Source organism: Kryptolebias marmoratus, linkage group LG9 (assembly GCF_001649575.2).
Source record: "Kryptolebias marmoratus isolate JLee-2015 linkage group LG9, ASM164957v2, whole genome shotgun sequence".
Classification (NCBI taxonomy): Eukaryota; Metazoa; Chordata; class Actinopteri; order Cyprinodontiformes; family Rivulidae; genus Kryptolebias; species Kryptolebias marmoratus.
In genome coordinates, this window is record NC_051438.1 from 18,428,177 (window position 1) to 18,450,571 (window position 22,395).

The 22,395-nt window shown below is 39.2% G+C and overlaps 1 protein-coding gene across 2 annotated transcripts; it reads left to right on the forward strand.

Moving 5' to 3' along the window:
• Window positions 1-11: 11 nt before the first annotated feature.
• LOC108243013 (neuronal acetylcholine receptor subunit alpha-3) lies at window positions 12-20,528 on the forward strand. 2 transcript variants are annotated; one of them, XM_017428188.3, is made up of 7 exons: window positions 12-270; window positions 13,765-13,904; window positions 14,004-14,048; window positions 14,126-14,235; window positions 15,022-15,229; window positions 15,985-17,001; window positions 19,078-20,528. In XM_017428188.3, the coding sequence occupies exons 1-7, from the start codon at window positions 213-215 to the stop codon at window positions 19,201-19,203; spliced, it is 1,704 nt and encodes a 567-aa protein (XP_017283677.1). In that variant the 5' UTR covers window positions 12-212; the 3' UTR covers window positions 19,204-20,528. The 2 variants fall into 2 exon arrangements, with proteins under 2 accessions (XP_017283677.1, XP_024864387.1); XM_025008619.2 differs by lacking the exon at window positions 12-270 and adding an exon at window positions 5,926-6,033 and having other exon boundaries at window positions 19,078-20,527.
• Window positions 20,529-22,395: the final 1,867 nt, after the last annotated feature.

Sequence of the window (22,395 nt, forward strand, 5' to 3'; positions counted from 1 at the left end):
GTGGTGGAGGCGGGACGTGCTGAAGTTGTCCATGTCGGCGGAGCGCACCGACCTCTCCGCGCTACGGGGAGCGCAAAAGGAAAGTGCGGCTCCGATCTCAAAAAGGGGGGGCTTCCCAGACGTGCTGGAGCGGATCGGAGAGGATCCTCGTCGCTCTGCATCACTTTATCTGTTTCAACCACAAGGAAGCGGCGCCAGCAGCAGATGCATTCATGCATTTCTCCGGGAAACTAGCGACCGTCCTCCTGCTGGGGATCCTGGCGGCGCAAGGTAAGAGAGCGCAAACATGCGAAGAAACGGAACCCGTACAGACTTCTGGCGCACCACGTCTTCATGCATTTATCTCGATTGTCACGACAGCCTGTGCGTTTTTTTTTTATAAAGGAAAACAAACTGTTTTTACTCCCAGTTTGGAGGTGGGCTTAAAAAAATAAGAGAGTTCTCTGCAGGGAGAAATAAAACTTTACTTTAGTTTATTGACCAAGCTGGATTTTATTGGGGCAATGATGCGTTTTAATATTAATAAGAAGGACTGAAACTCCTCTGGGAGTTCAGGAGCTCGTGCCATGCAACAAAACAAGGACTGGTTTTAACATTTTAACCCACTACGTTACGTGTTCAGTTAAAACCAGAGGAATATGATTTTCTACCCTGAGTTTTAATAACAAGCTTTTAGTGCTTCACCCTGTGGCTCTTTAAACTTGTAAAGTCATTGTTGCTGTGGAGAGTTGTGCCCTGTGGAGACATGCAAAGGACCCAGGAAGGCAAAAAAGGGAGTCAAGAAAATGGATAGATAGCTTATGTTTTCCAGAATAAGAAGATCTGGATTGTGACTTGTTGGATTGTTGTTCATACATTCCCCCCCCCCCCATCCTCAGAGCTGCTGGGAAATCTGAAGCAGCCAACCATGTAGAAACTGACAACGCTCTGGTGACGTGTTGTGTTTCAACAGCTGCAGCTCAGTAAATGCAAACTCTGAATTCATGCCTGCATCTCTGGATGTGAAAGAGGCTTCCACTGAACGGAAACACGTTTATGTGATGCAAAGGTTTATCTGTCTCAATAAAGTCCTGACTTGCTGTCACCTGAGTCATCTCTTCACTAAATGTTTTAATGAAGAAAAGCCTCTTCTCCACAAAAGGTCAGAGGTTAAGGTTAGAAAGAGTAGATCAGAGTAAATGTGGCCTATAGCAGTCAAATAGAGTCCAGACGTGTTTACTGCTGCTTATGTAGTTCATGTCATCTTCATTTAAAAAGGCAGGTTTTATTTTGCACACTGTGTGTGTTTTCCCCTCTTTTACCCATTTAGTAAAAATAAAAACAAGTCTATTTTCATATCGTTTATCACTGTGTGGAGCTCATCCTCCTGTCTTCTTTTAAACTGCAGGTTTAGTTCCCAGGGGAATCGGACTAAAATAAAAGGATAGGTTAACGCTGTGATGTAAAACTTTATGCAGAGCGCTCATGCCAGCCTGGTCTCCTGAAATAGCAATGGAGAAGTGCATCATGTTGAAGGTAATTATGTTGTTTTGTAGGTTTTGCACATCAGGAAGAGAAGATGCCTTGAAGTTTGGTGTCATATATTAGCAAAAGCTTCTATTATTTATATTTATGCATCATTTTGTTGTTTTATCTTCTTGTGTTGTAGTGACAGGATGGCACCCTGCTATTGTATTAATGTAAGGTGACACACAAACGCTTTAGGAACACCTGTAAATGTTCCTAAAGTGAGTATTATTTACCACCGATCATACTGACTATGTACATGGGCTGTTGTTTCAGTCATTAATTTCATCCCGTTCACGTCTACAGACACAAGCTCCTCTAAAAGGCATCTTTATCCATCTTTGTCCGGCGTTATGGATCTCTGTGAAGGGCAAATAAAACCCACTCATGGATGGTTGTAAACTTGTTGGATGGTTTGTTGCTACACAGAACATTTACTCCAGGGTTGTCTGCGACGCTTGTGTTTTTAAAACACGTTTGTTCGTTATCAGCCTCCGTTTTATCCGTGGATATTTCTCTTTGTAAAGTTAACATACTGCCTCACAAAAGCAGTGACCTCCGACCTCAGACACAGTTAAAAAGGCAGGAAAAGAGCTAAACTGCTAGACTTTATGTGGAAAATAAAGTTGCATTGCTTTGTCTGGATGAGCAGCAAAGATATAAGTGGGTAGCTTTTATTTAATTCAGTTTGTCAAAATCAACTCTATATGGTTTCCAAAGAAGATATTTATTTAGATAGTCATTGTTTTAATCTATTTTTATAATAATGAGAGAAAAAAAGCATTTTGTAATGTAATGTAATATACTGACGCTGCACATGACTGTTTTTGCTAAGGTTAGCCATTACACCGGCTAGTTTTTATTCAGAATTGATTTATACGTTCATTACGGATCATTGCAGAGTGGAATGGAAAATTTTAACAAGTAACTACGAGTCAAGATTTGTGTGTTGTGAGGACCTAAGGTACAGGAGGCAGGTGATTATGTGAGAATCTAGACTTTTATTAAAACAAAAGGATGCTGTGGCAGAAGAACAAAACGAACAGAACAGAGACTCAGAAACACAAAGCAACTGAGAGCAGGAAACAGAACTGAAGCAGCGAGAAGCAAAGGATGATGACTGGAACGAGGAGCAGGTGAGCTAATTGGGCAGACGAGACACAGGTGTGAGAAACAGGTAAACCAAGGGGACTAAGTAAGGGGCGTCAAACTCCAGGCCTCGAGGGCCGCTGTCCTGGGAGTTTTAGGTTTTCCTGCTCCGACACACCTGATTCAAATGGTTTAATTACCTCCTCACCGAATCATCAAGTTCTCCAGGAGCACGGCAACAAGTTATCCATTTAAACTAGGTGTTTTAAAGCAAGAACACGTTTAAAACATGCAGGAGAGCAGCCCCCGAGGAACGGAGTTTGACACCCTTGGACTGAGGGAAGCAGTGGGCAGTGACACAGGGAGCAAACCAAGGAAACTGAAATACACTTAAAATAGTAAAAGTGTGGTTAAATCACTATAAACTAAATAACAAATATAAAAAAATAACTCCACCTAAAACAACCCCCACATCATGACATTTAGATGTTGAAAAAGAACCTTGAAAAATATCTCCTGTCAGAACACCTGTTTTTGGATTTGCCTTCTGTAGCATAGACTACATACTAAGTTTCTTGTTTTCATATTTGTTTTACAGTGTCTTTACTTTTAGGCAAAGTAGTATCATTAAGAAACTACACAGAAATTCAGATTAAAAAGCCTGTGCAGCTGAAGTCAGTATCTCACTGAGCTGTGATTGTTGGAGATGAGCTTTTGACTCAGAATTGTGAAAAAATATGCCAGTTTTCAGTCACAGTGTCACTGAATTCTGAGTGTGCGACCAGTGAGCTGTGCAGCAGCCGGTTTTTGAAAATTACGACTTATTTTTGCGTATCATCGAGGGTCTTAGACCTGGACGTTCAGAGCTGTAGCCTTGAATGTTTTTTTTTGTTGTTTCAAAGAGCTCCCCTGTAGTTGTCAAAATACAGCTGTAAAGCTGCAGAAACTGAATTAAGAAGGATTCGAGACGATTTTGAGATGCCCACAACTCTGTAAGTAATCTGAGAGAAAGTCTGTTGCACAAATTTCTTTAAATTAAAGGAAGCGGACTGTGTTTTCCTTCATATTTCTGAAAGAGAAACACCTTGTTTCTGGGTAGATATCAGTCGGCCAAACATAAAAAAGGGGAAACTTCAGCTCCGTACTGATCAGCACATTTATGTGAAGAGCTGCTTACAGTATTTAACAAGTTGCTCATGCCTCACTGATGTGATGATAAATGCATGACAGAATAAAAGCATACATCAAATTACCGTCCATCATGATGGAATAAACAGGTCTTGATGACATTACTGTGACGGGGTGGTTTATTTGTTGGATCACCAATGATCATCATTGGCAGACCATCTCATCTGCTTCTGTGCTTGTCTTTTTCCCCTCTCCCTTTGGGAACACCATTAAGGGATTTCATTATGTCACATCCCACTCATTGCGTCAAAGTCTCTAAAGTTGACACAGGCTTAAAGGTGAGATAGAGGGTTGTGCTCCTGTTAAACACGTGGGATGAACTCCCCCCCCCAATTCTCTCTTTTATATCGTTTTGTGTCGTTCCCTTTCAGCTGCAGAGGTTTGCCCTTGGACTGAGGGAATTTTGAATAAGCTGTGCCTTGAAAGCACGACAGTGTCAGCGCTCTCACAGGAGGAGATTTTTCTCGACTAGAAAGGAACTTTAAGCAGTGTGGAATCTGTCGTTTTAATATAAAAAAAATTGACAAAGAGAGGTTTTATTTTCACCTTCCCCTTTTCCCGCTCTGTTTTCTCTTGTTGTTCAGCGCTCCTTGACTGTGTCGGGTTTTTGGATGATTTTAAACAAGGCTTGTGTATACAGATAAGTTCCTGAAAAACATACAGCGACACATATATATACATACGTTCCCAGCGGGGGTCTGATTTGTGGGGTTCAGAAGGTATTGTCTCCTTCCATCCAGAAATCTGATGATTTGTCCCTGAAACAGAGGGGAATGCTGATCCGGCTGTCCGTGGGATTGGGGTCTTTTATTCAAAAATAGAATCTGGCTGGAGCAGCTCAGAGGTAATGACTGGGAGATCTGTTTAAAATGGGGCTGTTTGTTGGACGTGGGACATTTGATTTTTAAGTTCCAGCCTGTGGGATAGATTGTGGTGCATATCAGCACATTCTGGGACAGAATGGGTTCCTTCACGTTTGAGGGATTAGAGGCGAATTGCGTAATACTTTCCCCCTGCAGCTTCTGCCCTGCACCACCATCCGGTACAAAATAGCTGAGAGAGATGTCCAGCCACGCCTCATCTGAACTGCATTATATTTCAGGCTTGACCCCTTATCTTGCTTTATTGTGCATTTTAATAGGCTGCAGCTGCATGTTGAGGGTTTACCCAAGAGAGCAGCGAGTGCAGGTTGCTGATAATTTAAAAAAAAACAACCTACAGGTCATCAAAAGTAAATGTTTCGAATCTGCTGAATGTGTAGCAAGGCAACAGTGAAACATTGATTTTCTCCCAGCAGCTACGGAAATGGTTTCGTTTAAGCCACGGTAACCCTCATCTAAGTCTTTTTGTAGCAAGTTGTCAAGTTGCATCACACTATCGTCGAGCATTTTTGCTCCTAAGACTTAAATGTTCATCTCAGCCTTGCTTGGAAATATAGAACACCTCTCTGGTTTCACTCCCAGAAGGAATACAGTTGCATTAAAGTCTGACAGGCTGCCAGCGCGTGTGTGTGTGGTTTAACGGACTCTGAGGCAGCTTTAGGATCTTCTTAACGTGATTGCCATGTGATTATTGCAACCAAACTCCGGTGCACACATGCTGCTTATCCAGCACAGGCAGATCATTTCTTCCTCCTCTCTTTGGACTGTGTCAGGATTTTGGGTAATCTTTTTTGTTAGGTTAGGTTTTATAATTGTTTTCATTCGTGTTTCTGTTGATCTATCTTAATTCTTGTTTTTGTTTATTTCCTGTTTCTTTATTATATGTCTTTGTGTAGTTCTACTTCCTGTGCCCTCTTTATTCCTTGTGCCACTTTTCACCTTCCCTCAGATCATCTCCTCAGTGTTTTTTTCAGTCCATTGGCCACGCCCACTTCACCTGTTCCCCATTACCTGTCCCTCCAGCTGTAGTCAATCCCCCACTCACCCTCAGCCTTTATATTCTGTCACTCCATCTTTATTGGTGTTTGTCCCACAGTCAGGTTATACTCCTTGTGGTTCTCTGTGCTTCAGTTTTTGTTGTTGTTTTGCAGCCATGCCAGCCTTTTTATTTATTTTTTTGTTCAATCCATTTTAGTTTAGAAGAGCAAGATGAACCTGCTGTCTGGGTTCATTTCTTTAAAACCTGATGGACTGATTTAAACCATCGTAGTCCTCTCCAATTTAAAGACACAAGCACATCTTTCTGCAGACAGCCCTCCTCCATTCCTTTGGGATCTGGTCTTCCGTGAATTAAGTAACACTTCAGGAGGTGAGAAAAAAATGGAGTTTAGGTTCAACAAGCTCCTTTAGACTGGAGGACAGGGCATTTTCATTTGTCTCCTTTTTACCACTCGTTATTTTTCCATCGACTGGCCTTGGGTTGCTCTTATGTGTTGGTACCTTTTGCGTTATGTTTATTTTTGGCAGAACATTAAGTTGTCAGTGAACCTTAAAAACACCGGCACATTTCGAGCTCTTGGAGGTCGCCACAGTGCCTGGCATGCTGTAATTTAATATCTACCTTTTGACTTGTTTCAAGTTTTTATCACTTTAAATATTTCAGGTCTTACTGCAGATGTTCAGAAGTATATAAGCCATAATCTATGATTGACAGACAGGAAATAAATGTCAGTTTACAACAATGAACATATTTACCATACTTCAAACCTTATTTTACTCATAATCTGTGTTTATGCTAACAGGAATGGATTTGTCAGCTGTCATGTTAAGAGATTTTGCCTTTCGGCTGTTGACTAGTTTGCAAATGACATTTGCAAGCAGGGTTCTCCATTTCCTTGTGTGAATCACGGAGGCTCACAATCTTGTTGCTTGCATTTTGATCTGGTTCAAAAGATTTGTGCAACAAATTTTCTCTCAAAATAATCAGTTGTTTCAAGATATTAGACGAGTTTCATGATTGCAACACCTGCACAGGGGGGTCTCCTCTGACAGAAAACATGCAAAGGGTAATAAAACTCTCAGAAAACAATTATTGGTTGTGTATCTACAACTGATTCGTGTTTAAAGTCAACCTGATTCGAGATAAGCAAACTTAAAAATGGCTAAAACAGTCAAATTCACAGGATTTGACCTAAAATTTGGTGTGGTAGTAGCTGAGAATCATCCCCATGACATGCTTTATGAATGTTTCATGTCTTTTTCCTACTGAAAGCTCTATTAACCTAGCGTTGAGTAACCTCAGCCTCCATTAAAGATAAAAAAATCAGATCAACATAGTTTAAAGCATGTCTTTCCTCTGTAAGGACTCTTGTTAATTTACTGGTCAGTGCAGTAAATTCAGCCCTCCATGTCCTCTTCCAGCCTCAGAGATTTGCTCAGCTCAGCTCTAAAACGAGGAAATTTGGCATAATTACACTTTGGTCTTCCTATCTGGTCCGTACAGAGGAGACACGTCAGCAGCCTTGGTTCTCCACACCACATGAAGAATAATTGCATCAATTAAGTCATTTTATCCACTTATATCAATTATCTTCATTCTTTCCCTCTATGCAGTGCTTGATGTTGTGGCTAAAAGGTGTTTCCTTTATGGAGCAAAATGTTCATTACTTTTGTTTGTGATGAAGAGATTCTCAGTTTGCTATGCAAACAACTTTGATTTATATGGAGATTAGTTTCAAACCACAAATCATTAAAAAATCATTACAAGTTCTGTAAAAGAACCCCAAAACTGGCAGAAACAGACAAACATAAGGAAATTTAAGGTTTTCCTAATATGACAAATCTGAATGGGTGCTGCAGTGTGAGAATGTTTTGAGGTTTTGATCCCAAAAGGCTGAAAAAATAGAAGGTTTGCTGTTGGTGTGTTCCAGGTGATTTTTAAAAACCTTTTACAGAGTCCTGATTCAGTCAATGCTGCTGCCATGTTTGATCGACGGGCCTGATCCGGCGTCGCTGCAGGACAGATAACGCCACCGATTCCCTGCAGCTGCTTCCTGTCAGCTTTATTCCTGAAGGTGAAAAAAATAATCTGTCATATTTCCAGTTTCAGCTGAAAAACAGTACAGGAAGGTGCTTGTAAAATAATGTCTGTCCCTGAAGTTATTAAATAGATCCTGATCTTTTTTATATAAAAACAAATAGTTGAAACTTTTTTTTTTTGCCTGAACTGATCTAATCTGTTGCTCGGCTTTTTGAAACAACAATAAATCGGAAGATTTTAATTTCTGCTTTATAAAGTATGTGCAGCAATGTTAGAATTAATAATTAAGTGGAGAAAAGCATGTAAGAACTAACATATTGACCTCATTATGTTCATTTAGCTTTGGTCACATCTGAAATGTTAGGGCCAGGGGTTGCTTTGTTGTTGTTTTTTTCCTCCCCAAACCAGATCTGTAACATTTCCACTCAAATAATGCCTTTTCAGAGAAGTAATAAAGGTCTATGTCAAACCAGCCACACATGTAGCACAAATTTTCCTCGTAGTGACATCGCTTCCTTTGCTATATTTCCAGTGTTGCAAGGTGGAAACTCAGAGTTAGATTTAGTTCAGTACACAAAGGTTATGCTTTGTACAGTATATGTTCACACAACTGTATTTGTTTGGTACACATGCCCACCAAACCAAAAAAAGACCCTGCTAAAAGATTTTTGGTACGAATAAACATACTGTTGAGTCCCTTCGACCCTTAATGCAATTTAAAGAACAAAAAACAGCCTCCTCTTAATAGCAATATTATTTTTAATTAAAAAGAAAACTAGGTTGGTGAACTTCATCGAACTCAAATGCCGTTCATACTTCATTTGGATATTTTTTTATATTTGGGGATAAAAGGGTTAAAGATGTAAGCAACAGAACTAATTCGGAAGCTCACATATTTTCTATAATGAAAACGTGGAGCCAAGAAGCTCCTGCTTATAATAGATCAGTGAGAGAAGAATCAAAATGAGCAGAAAGGACGGATCCGATGTTTATAAGTTCCACCTTATAGGCTCAGATGTGCAGACGCATGTCCAAAGCCACATAGAGACCCTCTGTCCTTAACAGGATGGTCCCAGGAAATGCAATAATCACCATAGATTCTCCTGTGTGTCATTTTAACGTGTCACAGTCAGGCCATGAAAAACCCTGGAGAGCAGAGACGTGTTATCTTGCTGTTTTTGCACGTTCTTGCTGTCAGTTTTCTCCCGATACGCTTCGTGCCACCGCCTCCCTCTCTTTGCATCTCTTCTCGATGCGCTCCCTCTGTCAGTGGTGTATTTTTGGAGGGTAATTAGTTCCTTTCGACTGTCCAGCGCTGGCTCACAGGCTCATCGTGTTAAGCACATGCCTGATCAAAGAGGCTCCCACAGGCCACAGGTCTTTGTGCAGCTTTTGGATTCCTGTAGCCACGAGAGACAATGACAGACTCACAGTTTGGCTCGCTCCTTCTGAGTTATTTTAAATGCTTTGCTGCTGGACTCAGCTTTATCTGTGTCAGTATAAGGGCTTGTCACTTTGAAATCACGAAGATGAGGACAAAAGAAACACTCGTTTGGTAAAAAGAGACTTGACGGTCAGGTTGACTTCATATAATTTTTCCTCTGAAGATGTAGATGTGTGTTGATTAAACAAAGGTTTTTAACATGCTTTTGGTTAATACTAACAAAAGTTTCACAAATCTTTCAGATTCTGACCTAAAAAAAACAACAGCAGAAAGTCACAATTTACTGACTTTTGAAGTAAACACAGCATAGGAAGTGTTTTTTGTATGAATGTGTGAATGAATGGGTGAGTGGTTTGGTGTCCTTAGACTAGATAAAGTGCTATACAAGTGCAAGCCAATTATTAGTTATGCTAAGAAAAGTTTGTTACAAAAAAAAAAAAAAAATAAGGGAAAAGCCTTGAAAGTGTCTTCCCGCAAAATTGTGGAAATAAAATCCATTTTCTGTTTCAATGTGTAGTGAATAATTTCTTTAAATCAATTTTGCCTTCTGGAAATGATAATGTTGCACACCTCTGCTTCAGCGTGTAGCTGAAACTCAACAATGTGCAAAACGTGTCGCTGCACTGAGAGTTTAGCGTAGCTCCGGTTTCCTTTTAACGTACTTAAGCCTTCATGAAATGTGTAAAATAAAGACAACCGAAGAATTGGAGCCGCTGCTGCACACATTAAACCTTACTTTAAATGCCAGGCGAGCGTGGCGAGGGCTGCATAATCAGCTGGGAGGGCAAAAAGTGCAAAGGTTATAATTAATTTCCTTTAAACTAAAGTTACTTAAGATCCTCACTGGCAGAACAAGTGCAGGGAATTAGGGGAGAGTCTGTTCAGAGGAATGTGGGAAAAAAAAAATATTGGCTTCTTTTTATTTTTTATTTTTTGCAACAAAGAACAAAGGTCCAATTAACTGACTGATTATAATTGCCCTGGTTTTCCCTCAGCCAATTAGAGGCTTAAACAAGATTCTGGCAGAGCAGCGAATCAGAAAGCAGCGGGCAGTTTTTAAGGCAAGGTACCAGGAGCTGAAAATTACACAAGTGTCTCTGGAGAAAGGCTGTTTCATTAAGGTGTAAGATGCAGCTCGCCTCGGCCGGTGACCCCTGGAAACTTGCAGTGGTTTTGTAGCTGCTGAGCAAGGAAACGCTGCTTCATTCAGTTACTTTTCATCTAGCACAGCCACTTCTTTTATTTCCTTTTGCTTTCAGTGACTGATAACTTCACTAAAAAATGATCCTGCTGGGCGATGTTTTGCAATTTTACCTCACAGTTTATGTTTTTAAGGAATTTATCTGCTTGAAAATACTTATCAAGGTGGTAAAATACACAAGACGGAATAAACCTTATTTAGATTAACTAATATTCATCAGCAAACACAGTATTGGCTTCTCTAATATGTCTATAAATACTAAAAGATTAAAAAATTTATGATGATTCAAATATAGTCAGTCATGTAAACCTTGGGCTCAAAATAATGGCACACTCTGCTGATTTCCTGTGCTTTTGTTCACATTTTGACCTTTATGTGAGAATGAATATTGTGGAGTCACGTGTGTCTAATTTGCACAGATGTGATTACATAAGTGTTGCCTCAGTGGTTAAAATGTAAGTTTAAGTAACGCTGCGGTGAAATGAAGTTTGTGGCAGAGTCTGTGCTTCCGTGTTGTTGTTTTTTGGACTCTAACATCATGCATGTGTCAGATTCACGCAGGTCCTCAAGGTTCAATAAATTTTGAGAGCGTGAACAAATAAATTAGACTCCCAAAACGAGAGTTCGGACAGACTGTGAACAGAGACGTCTGGAAGATTTTCATCAAAGTGAAATCCCGCTTGAAATTAAAAAAAAAAAGGCTTTATGACTTTGCTGTATGGACTGGGAATACGACACGCTTATTTCATTATTTCAACGTATAGATTCCTCCAATGACGTGTCAGGCTTTATTAAAGCGCTGCTAAGAAGTCTATTTTTATCTGTGGGAGTTTTAGTTTTCAGACATACAGTAAGAAACTAATATTGAAGCCAACACCTTGGGGAGAAGAAGCTGCTCAGGAAAAATGTTACATTCTTACATTTTTTTTTTAAAATTTAGCTGAAATATTTTCAAATGAGCAAGAAAAAGAAAATTCAAACCCACATGATTGTATAAATCATGTATGCTTAGATCTTAGAATTTGTCTGTAAATGATTGCAGAACTTATATTTCTTTAAATTTGTTAAACATTTAATTAAAATGCATTTTTGGCACAGTATTTATTTTTATTTTTTATTTATTTTTATTTATTTTATTCATTCATTCATTCATTTCATTAAAAAAAACACAATTACAAATCAAATAAAATAAAAGGTGGCAGAAGAATCTTATATTTGCCCCTATTTTCAAAAATAAGATTGATTTCAAACAGTAATAATCAAATAAAACATTTTCACTAGATCAGTTTTGTACTGTAACAGACATGACACACGTAAGATAATGACAAGTTGAATACAACATCAGGTTGTGAAGATTGATTTGCAGAGAGTAAACGGAGTCAAACAGAAAGTTTTCCATTAAATATCCATGTTTTATTTAGTTTCTGCGAGGCTAACAGACCCATTTAGTGTGTGTGGCTATTTGTGTGTGTATGGATTTTGCCCTACTTGCCCTTTTGGTGAAGCACGTTCTCCTCCATCTCTAAAGCGGTTCATGCAGCAGCTCGCTGAGAGCCCGTCTGATGTTTTTGTGCCGCGCATCTCCCCTCGACTTAAAAACTATGATGAAAGAGGTCGGCCCAAGCTTTCCTGAGCATTTGTTCTTGCATGCATTGGTGGTTATTTAGTTTGTTGTCTACAGCCATAAGAATGTCCAGTTCAGAAGAAGTTACAAAGAAAAGGGTTAAGGTAGGTTAGTAAATGGGTAGATGCTCATTGAAGCGGCTCTGGTGTTCTGCCCCAAGTGGGCCAACATTTCCTGCTTCGACAGCCGTGGGTCGCTGTGTCGTCCCAAACTCACGTGTTACTTGAGCCAGTTTTGTCCAATCTGATCTACAGTGCAGCCTGGCCTTCACACCTCTTATCTTACTTAAAGCATCTTCAGAGACTGGCCTTCAGGTTTTGCTTCATTTATTCAAGCCTGCAACAAGAAAAATCCTTTAAAGACTCATCAAGCTGAGAAACACTTTTTTTTTTAACCCATTAGGGTTTTTCATACACAGCTTGAGGTACGGTGTTAAGAAGAGGCTGACAGTAAAGCTTGAAAAACAACAAAAAACTTTTCTTAATCCAGCTAATTTTTTTAAAACTTTACTTAAAATAGTTTTTTAGATTTTCATGATGGAATTATTGTGTTCCTCTCAGCAATAAGTGTCAAACTTTAACTGTTTACATGAACTAAAAACTGTTTCTGCTTCACTTAAGCAATAATTACTGACATGAAGGAGTAATTACCTTGTAGTAGTTACCTGACTGAAATCAATGCTGAAGTATGAGAAACTGAATACTACAGCGTCTATAGTGCAGTCTATACCTTCACCTTCTGACTGCAGAATAGTAATAATAACTGCAAAGAGTTCAAGTACATTTCCCTCCTAAATTAAAATGAAATCCTTACAACTGCAACAAATATGACTTTATTTGGTCACCCACTGCATGACTGAAATCTTGTGAAAGTTAGAGAAATTTGGGTATATTACAGAAAAAAAAGAAAAGCTGAAATATAGATATCCGTATGGCTTAATATTGGCTTAAAAAATATGCCTTTTTCAACCAGAAACTAGATGCTTGCAGGTGCAGATTATTACAAATTCAATATGAACTCAGTTTTTTGTCATGTTTGGAAAAAAGTATTACTACTTTTATGTATATAAAGTGTTTTTCCCTGTTGTTTTTTAGGTTTTGTTTGCAGCCAATATACATACATTCATTTGACTACTTTCTTAATATACTGAAGCCATAAAAAAGCAATGTAGGCAATGACTTTTTGTCAGTACTTCTCAGTATTTGGTACAAACCAGATACATTCCCTATCAGTTAGAGATCAAGCTTTATTGTACACAGAGATGGTCCAAATTTCTAAGTTGATGGCAGTTCTTCCAAACTTTTTTTTATAGGTATTGCAGCACAAAATGTCTGAGCAGATCCCGAAAACGGGTCACTTCTGACTCGTACAGTATGTGTCATTGTTCTGTTTTCCTTTACAGAAACAAAAGTATGTTTGTGTCAAATGTGATAATCTGGGTTTATGGTTCACAAATATTTAAGCATCAAATGTGTTGACATTTCATTTGCATTAATCTACGATTCTTACTTTCTCACTTACTGCTGAACTTTATCCTTAGTGTGAGTAAAACATTAATCTCCGAGTCTCTGCAATAAGGTTTTTTTTTTTTAGCAGACAGTGATGATAAATCCATTTGAGTGACTGACCTTTCTGCAATACTGGAGTCAAGTTTAATTTACCAGCAGTGATCGTCTCCGGCAGCTTCACAAAGCCAGAGTTAAACGCAGTCCGTTTATCTGACAGTTCTGGATCTGCTAATCTTTTTTTTCCATTTCTCCATTTCCCCCTCCTCTTTTTCTGTTTATTTAGGCTGCTTTTCATCCAAAGCTGAGGACAGATTATTCCGAAGGCTGTTCCGAAGGTACAACCAGTTCATCCGACCGGTGGAGAACGTCTCCGATCCAGTCACTGTGGAGTTTGAGGTGTCCATATCGCAGCTCGTCAAAGTGGTGAGAATGAAAAATCAGTCCGGAAATAAGAATTAAACAAAATAAGAGCTTGTGTCATCAATGGTTACAGTTTTTTTTGTTTTTTTTTTTAATTTTCAGGATGAGGTGAACCAGATTATGGAAACTAACCTGTGGTTGAGACATGTGAGTGTCGATTATAACCCATCCTTGATCATTTATGAGATCATGTCAAGAATTTCTACGTTTTCTGACTTTTTAAGGTGTGGAACGACTACAAACTGAAATGGACTCCGGTTGATTATGATGGGATTGAGTTCATACGAGTTCCGTCCAACAAGATTTGGAGGCCGGATATTGTCTTGTACAACAAGTAGGTGCAGGTCTCAGTTTGTCAGAGAAACATATCATTTAATTTCAATAAATCGTTTCTTTTTACTCAGATACAAGATATACAATTTAAAACTGTGCAATGTGTGCTGTTTACTGCCTTCTCTTTTGCTATCTAATAAAATAACAAAAATTTAATTAATAGTTGTCTATAAATTGGCCTCCGTTAAGTGTGAGATAAATCTAAACACATAGTTTCTTTTTTATGTTTAATCTTACATGAAAATCTGTTATACTGGCTCACAAATCTACAAAAAAACTGAGTACATTTTATTTTATATCATTCAAACTCATGAGTCAGTGCTTTGTGAACAAGAAACCTGTCAATGTGTTTGAATTACAAACCACCCTTCCTAACGTATAAATATTACAAAGGCCAAATTATGTATTTTTTAAGTTATTTTGTTAAATATAAACATTTTATGCCTGAAAACTAAAGCAAAGAAACGACTAAAAGTAATTAGTGTTCATTGAAGGAATGCATATCATCTTCTGTGATCTGTTAGCAGTCAGAGTATGTGGTAAGGATGACTGTCAATTGCAGATGTTTCATTAAAACCCTCCCACTGGTTCATGAGATATTTTGCTAACAGACAAATGAACACACATATAGATGCAGGCAATTACATGATCGCCCACCACCATGAAAGGCGAACAGTCAGTCCGACAGTGACTACAAATGCAGCTAACCTACAACTGTTTTTATGCTTAAAGATTCATCTGAGCTTGTTCAGTTGAATGTAATGACCTTAAAAACCCTCTCTCGCAGCGCCGTGGGTGATTTCCTCGTAGAAGACAAGACCAAAGCTCTGCTGAAATTTGATGGCACCATCACTTGGGTTCCCCCAGCTATATTCAAATCCTCCTGCCCGATGGACATCACTTACTTCCCCTTCGACTACCAGAACTGCTCCATGAAGTTTGGCTCCTGGACCTACGACAAAGCCAAGATCGACTTGGTGCTCATTGGCTCAAAGGTCAGCGGGACAGTCAGGGCTCACAGGGAGGACATGCAGAAGTTAATTTATCATTTCCACCATTTTCATGTCCCTGTCTACGTCTATGGAATATTGTGTTTATAATTCTTTCAGAAGAATCGAAAGGATCACTACAAACACAGAAAATGTTAGTTAGGAAATAAACTTTAACAGCTTTTATTTTACAATTTGCATAAAAAAATCATTCATATGATGTCAGAAAAGCATCAGGACCATAATGTTTAAAAAAGCAAAAGTGTGATTTTTGTGTAATTGCTGAACCAGGTTGTGTTTGCTACTCTCTGAGCCTGGTTTCTGACCCGACACATCGAGGCACAATCACTTCAGAACCAAAGAGAACGGTGCTCTGCTTTACTGAAAAAGATAAACAGAATCCAGTTTTGAATGAAGCCAAATTTAGCGTAACTGAGCAGATTAGCTCATTGAGAAAGAAGCAGAAATCCAAAGAGAAATGGTCAATTTTCAAAATAAAAGACCCTTTGCAAACAACCTAATGACATTAATAAGACTTTTACTAATTCAAATATTCCTCACTGGGACAATTTTTTTCCCATTAAAGACATGGCACACTATCAAAATCTTTGGTTTTGACAGGAAAGTTCTCTTGAACAATTCTGTAGACATCATCAAACATCAACTTAGCACTCCCTTTCCCACCATAAAACTTAACTTTAGTTTTTCATGAACCAAAAGTTATGATTTTGAACTTAATTTTCTCATTTGTGCTTCAACAGGTGAACCTAAAGGACTTCTGGGAAAGTGGGGAGTGGGAGATCATCGATGCACCCGGGTACAAGCATGACATCAAGTACAACTGCTGTGAAGAAATCTACCCGGACATCACCTACTCCTTCTACATCCGCCGCCTGCCTCTCTTCTACACCATCAACCTCATCATCCCCTGCCTCCTCATCTCCTTCCTTACCGTGCTGGTCTTCTACCTCCCGTCGGACTGTGGGGAGAAGGTCACCCTGTGCATCTCGGTGCTGCTGTCCCTCACCGTGTTCCTGCTGGTCATCACCGAGACCATCCCCTCCACGTCGCTCGTCATCCCCCTGATTGGCGAGTACCTCCTCTTCACCATGATTTTCGTGACGCTGAGCATTGTCATCACCGTCTTTGTCCTGAACGTGCACTACCGCACTCCCATGACTCACACGATGCCGGAGTGGGTGAGGAGGGTGTTCCTCGGGGTGTTACCCAGAGTGATGCTGATGAGACGGCCTATTGACCAGAGCTGCTCATCGCCTGCCAGAGTTACAGGAGGGACGGGAGGAGGCGGAGGAGGAGCCGGCAGCAGAGGTTTCAAGACGAGAAAGAACAGTATAGGGGGAGGGAGCAGCTCAGGAAGCGTAAGTGTGGGTGGTATAACTGGGGGGGTACCTTGTCCACCACTGGATAGCGGATCGGGAGGGGGAGGGACCTCCTCGGCCGGTGGCTCAATGAACTGCGTGGAATACGGTGACGTGAACCGCGACTTGAACCGAGACATGACCAGGAGGTTCCCCTACAGAGGGAAGGAGGTGCCAACTCCTGTTCCACCCCCGATGGTGCCACCGCCTCCTCCCCAGGCACCTCCAACTCAGGGGCCCTCGGATTCTGAGCTGCCAAAGGTGCCGAGGCCCCTGAATGCCTCGTCGCCAGTCAACGCCGTGGTCGCCTTTTCTGTGGTGTCACCGGAGATCAAGCAGGCCATCGAGAGCGTGAAGTACATCGCAGAAAACATGAGGACTCGCAACAAAGCCAAGGAGGTACAGAGTGCAAACATGCAGTCTAAAACATGGTATTTATTTATATGAACGTCAGCATTATGGTTTAGGTAGGGGTGTCCCAGTTGTTTTTGTGACAAAGGGGGAACACAAAGTGGTAGGGCTATCTGGCCCTTCAAATGCAAATTATTTTAGGGGCGTGGGGATATGAACTGCATTAGCTAGGAAACAAAATCAAGTCTTTGATTATGAAAACTGTGCTTTAAGGAACAGAACATGAGGAAAAGTTGGTTTATGGCTGGAGTCAGAAAATTGAACTAAGTAGCAGGGTAATCTGTCTTAAAGGAGAGGATTGAGGTTAACTCTGACTCACACACCAAACCTCTGACCAAAATATTATGGGTTACACAAGCATCAGGATTTCTATGAAGCGGAACCACAATATGTGTTGATTTAAAAAAGGCCGCTTCTCCTGCAGAGTGGTGCCTCTAAAGACAAATACTGATTATACTGTACATGTGCATGAAGTCTAAGCAGAGACAGAAAAATATTAGGCATACGGTACATAATGGGCCTGTTTTACAGACTGAATTGTTTAAAAAAATTTTATTTGTCACTATTTTAAACAAAGTATTAAACATGGTTTCCAAAGGTTGAAGGAGTGGTGCAATATTCCTTTTGATACTTCTGTCATGCAACAGTGTCTTATTTATCTTAAACTATATATTTATTTGTTTTTTAAATAGTGAAAGCGCAATGCACTTTAATAGTGGGCTGTGTTTATATTGTGCAAATGCTTTAACAGTTATTTGCGGATTTTTTTGTAAAGACGTCATGGACAGAACTGAGGCCAAAACAAAGTTCCTCAAGGAACAAAAAAGTATATTGTATCATATCACAGTACATCATACTGCATTTATTGTGCTGCATTATATCACATCATATTGCATCATGCCGTATCACACCATATTGTATTGCAGCAGACTGCATGTCATCTTATTGCATTGTATTATATTACATGACACAGTACCATATTGCATCAGATTGTATTACACTGCATTGAATTGCATTGTGATGCACTTTGTACTGCAGTACATTACATGGTATTGTATTATAGTTAATCGTCTCACAATACATAATATTGTATTTTATTTTACACGACACCAACCTCAGCCATACATTACAAACAAAATGTGTCTAAATCACTAGACCAGTAATTGTTAATAAATGTAAATATGTAATCAAACATTTACTAAATGGAAGAAAATGAAAACAAAAGCAAAGTCAAATTGTATCAAAGCTCTTTTCAGTTAAGACTTCATCCCAACAAAAACAAAACCTTAATCTCTAAAATGTTGCATCTATTTTGGTCATCAGATTACCACACAATTTGCACAGCAGAGAAACACCCATATATGCACATAAAAGCATCATGTGTCACCTCTGTCTAGTTGATAAATTAATACTCTTCTCTGTAAACAGTGTAGAAAGCATTTCCACGTGGCTATATCGAGCTCCCAAAGCTGCTTGTTGGTTACAGCAGCGGTGCTTTGTGGACGTCCTCCTCACACTCTGGATGGTGCTGATATCTTTGTTGTGTCAGCTCCATCTTTTCTTAGCAACACTTGGATCTTTCTCTGAAGGCTTCCCGAACAGCCGTACACACTCCTCAAAAAAAAAACGCAATGGCATTATGGCCACAGCTTAACCCTAATCTTATTCTGCACACCTGAACAACTCAAATAAGAAATGTTCTTGAGTCTGAGGCGCTCTGGTTTATCTCCTCACTAAAGAAACTTTTTTTTTTAAACTTTGGCTGTGTGTTTCAAGGGTTTCTGTCATGTTGCAGAATCACTGAAACTGATCCGACTCTTCTTGATTGTGCTGTATGAAGTGAGAAAGTGGAAAATCTTTTTTAAAAAACACTCATATATATACACAAATAAGTCTCTTAGCTGGGATGCATTGTGCTCATTGCTAGTTATGGATTCTGGACGCATTTGTCTCTATATAAATCCTTGAACATAGAAGGAACTTTTTAGGCTTTTAGAACGCACTAGATGAATAGTTTTTCTCTGTTTATGCACATACTGATATTCCCTTCATTTGTCTTTTTAGGTGGAGGATGACTGGAAGTATGTTGCCATGGTCATAGACAGGATTTTCCTCTGGGTTTTTGTGACAGTGTGCGTGCTGGGAACTCTGGGACTCTTCCTCCAGCCGCTCATCAGCTTCTTGAAATGAGACACTCGTCTTTGTCCTTGTCTTCCTCTCCCCTCTCATCTGCGTCTGTGCGTCTTTGTACCTCACTTGAATCTCTCCGGGAATTATCCTCCTCGCAGCAGTGTCGCATCAAACACAAGAGCACTTTTCTGCTCCTTGTCTGGTTTTTGTCACTCTTTATTCTGTCTCTTCTTTGGGAACTTCATCATCAGACATCACTTTTAGCCCATGTGTATGTATACACACACACACACACATATATATATATACATTCGTATATGAATATATATGAATGATGTCCCCACATCTCCTCCTCACGCCTTGTATGTTTTGCCCTTTCAGCTTCCAAGCAATGCTATTATCTGCTCTCCTTCCCTCCATCACAAATTTTTTCAAACCCGATTACCAAGCCTGCCTCCCTTGTCTATGTTTTTTCTCCTCTCTGGCGCCACTGCTGACATCTCCTCACTGTCATTCATCTGCACCTCACTGTTGCTGCAGTTTCGATGTGCGTTTTTGACTAAAAGTGAAGAAGAATGTCTGTAAAACCTTAGTCCCTGAAAGAGAAGAACCTGAAAAACGTTGGCAGCAGCATTTTGTCCTTGTAAGTCAGTGCAATAAAGAAGACGATACAGCACAATATGTTCTTCAAAGTTCAAACTTATTTGACTTTTACTGTAATATTTACTGACAGCAAATAATAATCTGACTGTATGTTTGATTGTTGTCAAAAATCTGCACAATTAATGTGTTTTCTTGTAGAATACCAATGTGTTGTGCATGGCTTTAGAGAAGGACACCGGCTGCGGCTGCACACCTTTAGTGATGACGTGTTTTCAAAATTATTTATGCACCACACATGAATTCAGGAATGATCACTGGAAACTTGTAGAAGCACTTTGAATTGCACAATGTAGAATAAACTTGTAAAAAGACTTGAAACAAACAAAAGAAAAACTGCCTTTGATCATCTTTTATTACCCCCACCATAGAGGTTATGGTTTTGGTCATGTTGTTTAGTTTGTTTATGTTCACAAGATTACTTGAAAAACTAATGACTAGATTTTAATGAAATTTTCAGGAAATGTTGTCACAAGAAACAAGTGATTCGATCTTCAGTCGATTAACTTTTGTAATCAACCCAAATCAAGTTGGCCACCACAGATAATCAACTGTAGTAAACACAGAAGTGGCTATAACTCAATGAATTTTACAGATATTAAGCTAAAATTTAGTGTTGATGCAGCTGAGAGTCATTCCCAACACATAATCTGATTGCTAACTGATCTCACGAGATCTTGCACGAGGTGAAAGGAATTGCGGCAGGCGTGTTTCATTCCTTCAAGGAATGCTAGGCCTTTAATTATGCCAAGTTTTTGTTATATTTTTTGTTTTTATTGTCGGTTTTTCTGAGTGTATTTGGTTGTTCTGCTTCTTTTTCATCCTTTCTGCCACTTGTATCTCATTAGCTCATCTTTATACATAGAAACAGTCTGTTTTTATCTTTAGAAGTGGCCTTGTTTCCTTCAATCACTTTGATTCCTCCTCCTCACTTTAATCCTTCCAGCAAGAATTAAAACAAATGAAAGACAAGAGAAAGAGACACGAGAATAAGTGGGTTCAAACTACTGAATTAGAAATCTTTGGTTGCTTCCTTTTACTCTAAATTGATGTCAAACTGTTTAACATGCAAAAGCCTGGGATTTATACGTTGAACCAATTAATAAAGACCTTTGTTTCCTTCCCCCGGGCTCCTCCTGAGACCTCCCTGCTCTCTGCTGAAAAGATTTGAAAATCCTTGGAGTGTGGAGGGACGATACAGGAGTTAGAAAAGACGATTTACCTCTTTGAATATGTTTCTTTTTTCTCTTTTAGTTTGTCGACATATTTTTGACTGCATCACTTCTTTTGCAGTTTCAAATTTCTTCCTTATTTCTGTCTTCAGTGAATAAACTTAAGACATGCAGGTGAGTTGAACTGTAGGTAGAGGAGGGAAAAAAGATGATGCGGGAGAAATAAATAAAAACAAATTGGAGCAAAAGGACTTAAGAAATCTCATTTGATATCATACAGTGAGAAGTAAGTCAGAAGAGTGACTTCTGATCCAAAACTTCTGTAGGTTGCATATTCATCAGGAACACAACAAAAACTAAATATAGAGCAGGAAATAAGAAATTTGCCCCTAAATGTTGAAATACTGACCTCCCAATAAAACACAAGGATGAGTTTAGGTGTTAATGGAACAATGAGGGCAGCTCTGTGCAGCTGGCAGCTGTGAATAAAATAAAAGTTGTTGACCTCAAAGGTTGAAGTCAAGCTGTGGTTGTCAGTGGAGGTGGATGAACCAGATGATTGTTCTAGCAGGTGACGTCTGAGGTGGCTGCAAGTTTTAACGGGTCACTGGATGGCCTTTTCAAACCTGTGCGGCCCCAAACGAAAAATAAAAAAATCCAAAAAACAGTTGGGTGAGTTTGTGAGACTGTAGTCCCTTCTAAAACACATATATATGTAATCTAGCACAGAAAGAATGAATACTTTTTGGTAATGTATATTTTCTTTGATATTGTTTCACAAAGTCTAGGTTTAAAACAGTTTATTAGACTTTTTTAGTCAACTCAGTCAGCAAAACAGTTCAAGAACCACTGCACAAATTTTAATGAAACTCCAAGGAAGTAATCATTAAATGAACAACTAAAACTGATTCTCTTCTGAAGTCGAGTAGCTGCTACAGCTAACCAACCTAAACAAACACAAAAATGGCTGCAACTCACTCAGTCTTACAGATATTAAGCCAAAATTTGGTGTGGTAGTAGCTGAGAATCATCCCTAACACATACTCTGAGAGCTAACAGATCATATAAGCTCTTTATTTAAAACTTTGGCTTGAAGGCTGCAGGCAACATGCATTATTTTAAAGAATGATGATGTTAAATATTTGATTCCCAAGCGACTCTGTGCCGTCACGATAAGACTAAAGATCTGTAGTGCATTTTGTTCAAATGTAGTCGGAAATTTTAGGCAAATGAGCATTATTATTCATCCTTAAAATCCTTTTACTGTAAATATACAATATATTGTTGGACAAAGATGAGTTTTAATTTTAGGCTTTGAGGGAAAGTTTATTGTAAACTTATCTCAATTGTGAAGTAAATTATGATTAAAAGTTATTTTAAGACTTCTGGTGCTGAACCACTCTACTCTGTCATAAAAAAG

Bases quoted from the DNA above. Each gene is read 5' to 3' on its own strand.
- LOC108243013 (XM_017428188.3), top strand. From the start codon at position 213: ATGCATTTCTCCGGGAAACTAGCGACCGTCCTCCTGCTGGGGATCCTG. The intron at 271-13,764 runs GTAAGAGAGCGC...CTGTTTATTTAG, and splicing joins GGGGATCCTGGCGGCGCAAG to GCTGCTTTTCATCCAAAGCT. The intron at 14,236-15,021 runs GTAGGTGCAGGT...CCTCTCTCGCAG, and splicing joins GATATTGTCTTGTACAACAA to CGCCGTGGGTGATTTCCTCG.